Source organism: Mesoplodon bidens (assembly GCF_964165515.1).
Source record: "Mesoplodon bidens genome assembly, chromosome: 2".
NCBI lineage: Eukaryota > Metazoa > Chordata > Mammalia > Artiodactyla > Ziphiidae > Mesoplodon > Mesoplodon bidens.
Genome location: NC_138177.1, coordinates 147,280,369 through 147,290,512, shown reverse-complemented (window position 1 = coordinate 147,290,512; position 10,144 = coordinate 147,280,369). Strand labels below are relative to the sequence as shown.

Below are 10,144 nucleotides of genomic sequence, written 5' to 3'. Positions count from 1 at the left end.
GCATGTGTGAAACATCCTGTCTATTCTGGAAATGACAAATATGCTTCAGTCTGGCCAGGCACAGAGTGGGAGAGATGAGAAGCGAGGCTGGCATGGTCAGCAGGGTCTGATTGTGGAGGGTGTAGAAAGCCAGGCTGAGGAACACGTCACCAGCCCCAGTTCTGTTCTCTGCCACACAGGGTAGCAGCAAAACTGCAATTCCCAGGTAGAACCTCTCTTGTCCTTCATGGCATTTTCCTATACTTTCCCTTTGGTGGAGGACCTTTCTTTGGGATCCCTTGTGATCATGGCCCCAGGATGGAGACTGGGCAGGTGGGACAAGGATCCTGAGTCCCTAGGCTAGCCCAAATCTAGCTGAGGCCAGGAATTGGGCGACAGAGCATTTAGTGTGAGGAAAATCCGGTCATAGTTTTTCTGTGCAAAGGCAAACTTGCCAGTTGGCACAAGCTTCCATGCTTCATAGACTCTAGATCTTTGACTCTCAGAGCTGGAGGGGCCCTCAGTGGCCCTCTGTAGCTCCCTGCAGCTTGACTCATACACCTTTACTGTCCCTGCCTTCACCAGACTGCTGGTGCTCAGAACAACCCAGAGGGAGATTAGGAGACAGGGCCATTCTGATCTGACCCAGAAAACCCCTTGGTAATTTAGTCAGTCGTCCTGAGAGACGGGACCCACGGCCACCACTAACATGCTGGCTCTCGGTCCTTGATCTTCTCTGCCTGCCTCAAGGTCAAATGTAAAAGTCTTAAGACATGGACACGATGCTCTCAGAGCAACAGGGGCATTTTATAAGGCGAGGCACACAGAATGTGCTGGAAAAAATGTCAGCAGTGGTAGATAGATCATCCAAAGCACGTGAGTGGCAGTGGATGGGATGATGGTTCCCGGGCTCAGGAAGAGAGAATTCAAGTGCCCCAGCCATGCAGAGTTTTGTACATGTACCTCGGGTCTTCTGTAACATACATCAGCAAGTCCAGTTCATTTCAAACCCTGGCCAGCGGGTGGTCCTCAGGGACCAGTGAACTTAGGCTGCAGATGTCTGTCTAACTCACACTGGCTCTGGCTGTCCCATCAGCACATATCTACCTGATCAATTGGCCCATCCATCAGCTGCCCACATGGCTTTCTTTAAACACTCGAGTGCTTGGTGGAGGGAGAGTTTGGGATCTCCCAACCTGCCCAGAGGAGGGATCTCAGGGCATCTGCCTATGATCACGGACCTGGACAGAATGACCTTTAAAGTTCCTTCTAAGAACCTAGGATTGGACTGCTTGTTGCATCTTGATTATGAGTTCCTCTAGGCCAAGGAAGGCGACTAGATTTGGCCCCAACACAGAGCCTGGCACTGTGTGTGTTTGATAATCACACACTACATTAATTTACCTCTTTGGCCCCGTGCCTGGTACAGATCTGGGCATGCGGTCAGATGCGTGGACTGTTTACCAAATGCTTCATCTTTAATTAACCTCAAGCTCTATCTCAATGCATCTCATGCCACACTCTGCCCTGAACAGCGGGAAATCTGGCCTGTGTGTTTCTAATTCCTTTACACTTATCTCATCCAAATAGCACTCTGCACGATGTATTTGATGTCCAGCAGGCCTTCTGAGTCTGCTTTATAAGTCAGCTAAGCCCCTTCCTGCTCAGAAATAGGAAGTCACATTTCTGCCAAGGATAAACGGACTCCAGCCTTGGCTGGGGTCAAGTTCAGTTTACAGTGTGGTACCCATGGGGCTGACTGGACCCTCTGAAGCAGAGCTCAGGGCTCATGCAGATCTCAAGTTCAAACACATCCATCTGGGTCAGAGCTAAAAAGAATTCAGCTGCCTGCCAAGATGCCTGTGGGACTTCTGACCATCCAACGAGCTGCCCAGAATTCTACTGTCTCAGAAGGGAGACAGCTGCCAAGCTGGGCACAATGACCTGATTCTAATCAGACACTACCAGGCCTTCCAGGGAAGCCCATGGCGCAGTCGTGCTGGGGAGCACTGAGCTGGGAGTCAGCAGACCTGCTCAAGCTGTGCAGCCTTGGGGAAATGCCTCACCTCTCTGGGCCTTATTTTTACTCTCACTGTCATTATCTGTCAAATGAGGGGCACTTTCTGCTCTTGGGTTCCAGGACTCTGTAACTGATGAGCTGCCAGCCCAGTGAGGGGTCAGGGCTGGGAGGCAGCCAACCTGGGTCCTCTGCCTTCTCTGCCACCACCTTGAGGACAGAGGAGCTGGTCAGTTTCTCTGAGTCTCCCTGGCCTGCTTGCCCCCCTTTGGCTGCTCTGCCTTACCAGGCCCATCACAGCTATCCTCCAGCCTCTCTGATTTGGCAGGAAAGCCTCTCATCGGCTTCAAGATAAGACAAGTCGGGACATGGGACGCGTGGGAGAGCCTGTTGCCAGAGCCCTTTGGCTAGAGGGACCAACATGATTACTGTAGCCAAGTGGTCTCTTTGGCTGGAGTAAGAAGCGTGAGCTGGCCCATTTGGGTGAGACCTGCCTCCCTCGGAGAGTCCCTGTGCAAAGAGACCACAACAGACTATGGTCTAGGAGACAAGCATTGCTTTTGAATCACACTGATCTGGGGCCACATCCGGGCTGGGTGACATTGAACAAGTCCCTTTATCTCTTATGGGGGTTCAGTTTCCTCATCTGTGAAATGGGGCCGATTATATCTCACAGAGCTGGCATGAGGATCTGTGATCAAGTGAATGTGCAAAACGCCTGCCACACTGCAGGCTCTGGACAGATGGCAGCTCTCATTACAAGTATCATTACCATGGGATTCCTAGAGGCCCTGTCTCTAAAACTGCCCTCAGTGCCCACTCCTGTCCTTTGGCTCAGCTCACTCCACTTGGCCGTGACTTCAACAGCCTCTCCTGTAAACCAAGCTGGATTAACGATACCAGAACAGGGAGGTCTGGACTCATGGCCCGGATCTCCCACTTGCTTTGTGACCTGGGGCAACAACCTTACTCTCTTTGGCGAGTTTAACCATCTGTCACATGGGGCTGTGGGACCACTTCCTTCAGCACCAACATCCCTTCCCCCACCCACGTGCTTTGGCTGGAACACATACCAAGAGGTCTGGAGGGCCAGTTCACAGACACTCAGGGTTTTCAAAATAGCAGCATTCTCTTTCCTAAAGTATCTTCCCAGCCCTAGGATGCGTCCAGGGGAAGGAAGGACCGTTAGCGTTCACATCTCTGGCTCCCAAATCCAGCTTCACAAAAGCTAAGCCTGTCTGCCTGCCCCTCCCTCTGAGGTCCCTACAGTGGGAGAAGCCAAACCCGGATGCTGGAGGCTTCCGCGGATCCAGAAGCAAGCCAGTTCAAAGCCACGGTCCCCATGAGGTCGCAGACATCCTGGCAACCTGGGTTCACCTCCTGGGTTGGCGATGGGGCTAGTTAAAGTGTTATTAACATTGGCCACATAAAAATAGTTTTATCAGTAGAATAAATACATTTTCCTTTTTTAATATGGACACATATTTTACAAAACAGCCCCATAGCACTATGGGAAATTAAGATCCTTCTACAAAAAAGAAGATGTAACTCGGGTACAATAAAGCTCTAGTGTTCTAACGGATCCCGTCTGGACTACCCATGAGGTGTCCGGCACCCCTGGAGGTGGTGGCAGGGGCCGTGGGTGTGGCCGCAGACCCTCCCGTCGGTTTCTCTGGCTTCTTTCTCTGCACCCGGCAGGGAGGCGGGCGGCCGAGGTCAGGAGAGCCCGAGGGTGTGCAGCAGGAAGGGGGCTGTGATGCTGGCAGCGATGGCGGGGAGGAGGCCCAGGGCGGGCTGTGAGCGGCTGGGCGCTGAGCTGCTGGCCAGCCCCGGCTCTTCCTGCTGCTGGCGCGGGTTGGAGAGCTGGAAGGGGGGCTTGGCTGTTCCGGAGCTGTGCGTGGTCTGGAAGGGCAGTGGTGGTGGCGAGGCGGTGGTGCTGGAGGGAGAAAAATACGTGGAACGTGGAACAGCGTCTCAGCAGCCTTGTCCTGGGCTGTGGTCTTAGGGTTCAGATCCAACTTTTTATTGAATCTGTTTTTTTCCGCATAAAATGGAGAAGGAAACAAAGGGCTCAGACAGGGAAAGTGAGCAGCCCAGAGCCACACAGCTGGCCTCGAGGGTGACCACTCAAGAGTACTGGGTCCCAGGCAGAGAGAAATGAAGGGTTTCAGAGGAGATCCATCTGGGGTCATGCTGCAGCAGGCAGCCCTCACACTTCTGTATGCAGGTGCCCCTGGCCTCCTGCCGCCCTCTCCTCCCCTCCCCAGTCTGAAATAAACAGAAAACAAAACAAAACACACAAACAACCGCCCCATCTCACCCTCATTATCACAGCTATCCTTTACTGAGCGCCCACTGGGAATCCGCACTTTATAAGTAGCATCTCTGGTCCTCAAAACAAACGTTCAACGCGCCGCACCACCCTCTTTCCCCAGATGAGAAAACGGAGGCTCAGCGAGGCTCCCTGGGCCAGGTCACAGAGGGAGTGGGGCGGCGCCTCGGGGGGGCGGCGCTTCGGGAGGCAGGCGCCTCTGGGGGCAGGCGCCTCGGGGGGCAGGCGCCTGGGGGTGCGGCGCCTCGGGGGGCAGGCGCCCTGGCGGCCTCACTCTGTCTAATCACAGGGAGTGTCAGTGAAGGTGGTCCCTCATGAACTTATAAAAATAGAAGCCAGTTTGGAGGTCATGGGTGAGGTTCTTGGCTCAAGGAAGCCTACGTGAAAGAGAGGGAAGTACCGAGACAGAGAAATAAAAAGAGATGAAGTGCAGAAGGAATTGGCGGGCTGAGGCCAGCACTTGGTGGCACCGGGAAGTCGAGGGGAGGGCAGGGGCCAGGACCAGGTTACTGGCTCAGGTCCTGGAGAGAGAGATAGGAAATGATGAGCAAAGAGAGGGGCTGAGGGCAGGACAGGGACTGGGGAAGAGAGTTGACAGTGACGGAGGCATAACAAAGAGAGACCAAGGGGGAGAAGGCTCTGGGATGAAGGAAAGGGCTGGGCCCCAGAAGCGATGGGCTCACGCCTGCCCTGTGCAGCCCCGGGGGCAGGAGGCAGAGGGAGATGCAGGGGGAGGATCCGACAAACCCCATCACCCCAGAGGGTACAAAGATGGGAGGGGAAGGCCAGGGGCAGGGGGCGCACAGAGGGGCCCCAACCCACTGTGGAGCCCGGATGGCCTCCTGGGAGAGGTGACACTGCAGTCAGCCGTGAAGGCCGGGAGTCCAGCTTGCACATGGCTGAGGGCGCTCCCAGCGGCGTCTGTGCCCAGTGCGTAGGACCCGTTAACATCTAATCCTCATGACAACACTACGAGGCAGGTAAGACTATTATCCCATTTTACTTGTGAAGAAACCAAGGCACAAAGAGGGTAAGTAACTTGCTCCAGGACCCACAGCAGGGACAGGATCTGAACCGGGCACCCGGTGGGTGCTCACCAGCAGTTGATGGCGGGGCAGGAAGCCTGCCCCTCCCTGGTCACCTGCAGAGTGGTGAGCCTCCTCCACGTGGGACACTGCCTGCTCTCCAGTGCCTACCCTCCCTCCCTGATGGGCCATTCACTCCCCAGGTCAGCTGGGATCCACCCCCCTCCCCGGTCCCACACTGGCCACGTTTCCACATGCTGGGCATGAGGCCCCGACAACTGGCCATATCACCACGGTGAGCTCTGTAATCATCACCACTGCAGCCCAGCCCCACCTCTGTCCCGGCTGGACCCTCTCACACAGCCTGGTTCAGCCTCGGGGTGGGGGATGGGCAGGGCAGCCCGGGGGTCACAAGCACATCCCTGCCTGCACGGGGTCTGGGACATCTGCTCTGGCATCTGTGTCCGTGTGCCCTCAGAAAAGGAGGGGCTTGTCACTCCCTGCCCTGTCCCTCCCCCTCTGCTCTAGTCCTGGTCATGCTGTGGCCACAGGAACCCACCACATCCTTGTGTGAGGTCCTTTGCACCCTGGACTCTACAGTTGTGATGTGTGTGCTCCTCTGTCTATAGAAATTCCCAGAGAACTAATCTGGAGAGGAGGGAGCAAATGCTTGTCACACACCATGGGTGGCAGGAAGGTGCTCCTGAACAGAGATTGTGTGAGAAGTACCGGAAGGGAGGGGGCAGACCAGGCAGCTTCGAATGGCCCTTATGACTCCCCCAAATCCGGCACGTTGGACATCCCACCCCATGCCGGCCTCCAGAGCACCGGAGACCTCTCACATGATCTGCTGCAGGCTGACCTCACCTTTCTGGGCTCTCCCAGCACACACCACCATCCCCAGTCACACCTAATGTCCTGCTGCCATTTTCTGACTCACCTTTGAAGGCCTGATTCAACGTCTCCTCACCTGGAGGCCTCTTTGATTTGTCCTCCTGTCCCTAAGGGCACCCGGGAGAGTTGAGGCTCCCATGAAGCCTTGCACATTTCTCACTGATCACATTGTATCATTGGCACCTATTTATGCGCACGAGGTTTGAATGGGTTTCATATGTAAGGTGCTTAGAACATTGCCAGGCGCACCGGAAGTGCTGTATGGTGTTGGCTATTTTTAGCACTATTATTATGTGTGTGTCCTTGTCTCTCTCACTAAAAGCATCCTCCATTTATGGAGCACTTCCTGTGTGCCGGCAGACACTGTGCTTGATGCTATACACGTGTCATCTTGTCATTATTCCCATTTTCAAGATGGAGAAACTGAGCCTGAAGACGTGCACCAGGCTGTCTGCCTCCCCGGCCCCAGCTGGGCTGTGGTGCCATCCTTAACTGCACAGACGGAGAGCATGGAAGTGAAGCATGGTTCTTCCTGCCGAGACCTCGCACACCCGTGGGTGGAGGCTTGCCAGGGTCAGAGAGGAGGCCCCCTGTGGCCTCAGTCCCTGCAGGGTATTGTGCCCACGCCCAGCCGGATCACTACCGCAGTCCCTTCCCTCCCCTTCTTTTCTAATGAAGGGTTCCTCCCAGCTGCTGCCCCATCTTTCCAGCCTGAGCAGCTGGGAGGCCAGGAAGGCTGGCCTCAGGAGAGGAGGCTGAGCTGCCACTTGGGGTGCCCAGAGAGGGGCCCAGCAGTCCCCGCCGTCAGAAGAAGGACCAAGTAGGAATCATAAAACTATGTCTCACAAGGCGCCCAAAGGCATTTGCTTTTACACTTTGAAAACCAAAGATGCAAACTCCCCCTTGGAACCTGAGTGGGGGAATTATTGCTTGGAAGGAGTCCCAGGAAAACGGGGCGAGGTTAGTGGGGTGTGGACAGAAAGCCCCTCCACATGCCCCCACCTCTTGGGCCCACTCTGCTCACAAAGCCCAGTCCAGATCCCAGCCCCACCCCAGGCCTATGCTGGGGAACAGCGTCTCATGGCAAAGTGGCCTCGAAGCCAAACCAAACACTCTGAGTGTTCCCAGGCTCCGCAGACGGCTGGCACCAAGGGCCGAGTGCGCTCGGAGCCGACAGGGCCCCTTGTGTGGGAAGGGGCCCTCTGCCTGCGTGGAAGGCAGAAGCCCGATGTCCCCGTTTGTTGCGTGACTTTGGGCAGGTCCTGCCCTCTAGGCCTCAGTTTCCCCTTGTGTACAATGAAGGAGCAGGATCAGATCCTCGGACTTTAAAATGTTTTCTAGCAGCAGAAGCCAGGAGTGAGATCATAGGCAGAAGCCCAGGTTTAAAGCACAGGAAAGCAGGGCTGGTGCCTGAGATGTGTCAGCTGGCTGCCCCAAGGCTCATCTGTAAGGCTTCCTGGAGTAGGGCCCCAATCCTGGCACTAGGGGGTCTCTAAGAGCCATCAGGGCTTGGTCTGGGGAGTCTTGGAGCTGTGGCTTTTCTTGCAATACAAAGGTGGTGGGCTCCTCAGCGGATTCCGAGGAGACAAAGTGGAGATGGAGCTGGGGGCACGAGGGCCTGGCTGATGGGTGGCCCTGCTGTCCGGGATGGAACTCGTGATGTGATCCGGCTGGAACTGTCTGGGCAGACCGGTCAGACGCAGGCAGAGATCTAAAGTGACCGGCTTGCTCACAGCTCCCTGTCCTGGTATCTAAGGCCCATGCCAGCCTCCAGGCCTTTGGCCACATGGTCTACTCTGCTGGGAATGCCTTCACTCTCCCCTCACTGGGTCACTTTGACCGTCAAGGCCCCCAGCCCTCCAGCCCTCGCTGGCTGGATTCCTCGCCAGGCAGAGGCAGAGTGGCCGTGACTCCAGGACTCTTTCGGCTGCACCACAGCAGGGAGCTGTCCCTGTCCGGCCATGACCCAAGACTCTTCCTGCTCTATCCCCACCAGCACTGGACACGGGCTGGGCACCCTGCATGTAGCCAACTCGCTTCTGTTTAACGATGTGCTCACCCAGGGGCTCATTTAAGCCTAGTATGCACTGAAGGCCCAGGAGCTGCTTCCTGCTGGGAGATGGGGCGTGTGGCATCCTAGACCAGACTCTGAGAGTCAGCCACCAACACTGGGGACAGATGTTACTGAGTGTCACCAGTGGTCTGAGGCCAGCTCACTGCTTTACAAGCACCATCTTTTTATTCTAAGCCTCCGAGCAAGTACGAGGAGGGGCTGGGGATTCTGCCTGAATTCCTCTGTGCTTTTATCCACTGAGTGACCCTGCTCCCCATTTCTCCTGGGGGCATCGTCCTCTAATCAGACGAGGTCCTGGCCTCATGCAGAGGTGATGAGCACCTTGTATGGTACGAGGAGAAAGCTTGGCTGTGCTGGGGGAAAGGTGAGCTGGAGAACCTCAGGGCAGGATGGTAGGTCAGCGGGAGGCGGGCAGAGCCCTGCCAGGGGCCCAGGGGGAGGGGAAACGGTTCTCTTCCCCTCTGCGGGGGCTTGGGCCATCTGCTCAAACCTCTGGAGAAACCGAGGCCCAGGAGGCCAATGACCCCCTGTGCATGTGTGTCCTGCACCCCCGTCCCTGCATGGTGGCACCTACGGGGCTCTGCAGCCACCACATACAGACGCCCACCTCCGCACCTGGCTTCCGGTCATGCCCGGAGCCCGGGAAACGCTCTCTTCCCTGCACCTGCCCCCTCATGACTGTCCTTCCTGATGGCCCAGCGCCCTTCTCCCTTGCTTATCCAACCCACTGGGGGACTCTGGGAGAACAACAGAGCTGGCACGACCCCCAGAGGCCAGTCAAGGCCCTAACTGTGCAAAAGGAGAAACCAAGGATTGTCACGGATCCGACTGACTGGGGCAGTGCCCTGCACATAGTCAGCGTGGCAATGATCTCCTCCCTGGTGTGCCCCCTGGTCGCAGCCCTGCTGCCTGCTCCTGGCTCTCAGATGTGGGGGTTCCCTGAGACCATTCTGCCACTGCTGCACAGCCATCTGCGGACACATGCCGGGCCCCTTTCACAGGTCCCCATAAATCATCCTGCCACAGGCTGCTGCTTCTCTAAACTTCCTTCCATGTGTTTACATCTGGAGTAATGAGGGGCGAGGCAAGGCCAGCCTACTCCAGGTGGCATTTCGGCCCCCTCCCCACTCTCTCCCCCTCTTCTCTCACTCATGCATGCAGTCAACAAACCCTCAGAGAGGCCTCCGGTGACCCAGAGAAGTCCACCCCAGCTCTGGTCCCCAGGGCCTCCCAGCCTAGAAACACAAGCGAGCGACTGCCATCTGTGGAACTGTGCCAGGACAGGGGCACCCACGGGATACCCATGGTCGGCAGGGGGAGGCTATGGGATGCAGGGGAGAGGAGCACAGGGAACACGCTGTGGGGAGGATGGGGAGAAGGGGGAAGACGCTTGCCAGGCGAGGGCAGCAGGGGCGTCTGCGTGGTGCTGGACGAATGTGACTCTCAGCATCAGACAGCCCTGATGCTGTAGGTTCTGACTCCATACCTGACTTGCTGCAAGGTCTTGGGCAAGTTACCTGACCTCTCTGAGCCTCAGATTCCTCCTTGGTCAAGCGAAGCCTACTTCCCAGACTCTTGACAGGGCTGGGGGATGTGAGGGATGTCAGTGGCTGGCACAGCAGGAGCTCAGCAAGTGTCCACTCACATCCACCCCATGCAGAGAGAGAAGCAAGGACAAAGGTGGGGGTGGGCCGTGCATGGTCCACTGCAGGGCAGCACACAGCTTGGCCAGGACGGGGCCCAGGTATCCCGCAGGAGGAGGGCCAGCAGGTGAGGCGGGAGGGAGGCAAAGGCTCTGCATCCAGGCTGAGCAGCAGGAAGTT

General features: G+C 56.6%; 1 protein-coding gene across 1 annotated transcript in view; it reads right to left on the bottom strand.

Annotated features, from left to right (window-relative positions):
* Positions 1–2,543: 2,543 nt before the first annotated feature.
* The window catches only part of TRABD2B (TraB domain containing 2B), a 216,105-nt gene continuing 208,504 nt past the window's right edge, over positions 2,544–10,144 (bottom strand). The window contains exon 7 of the mRNA XM_081225107.1: positions 2,544–3,932. Within this exon, the coding sequence (XP_081081233.1) occupies positions 3,713–3,932 (220 nt within the window). The 3' untranslated portion in view covers positions 2,544–3,712. The remainder of the gene's footprint in view (positions 3,933–10,144) is intronic.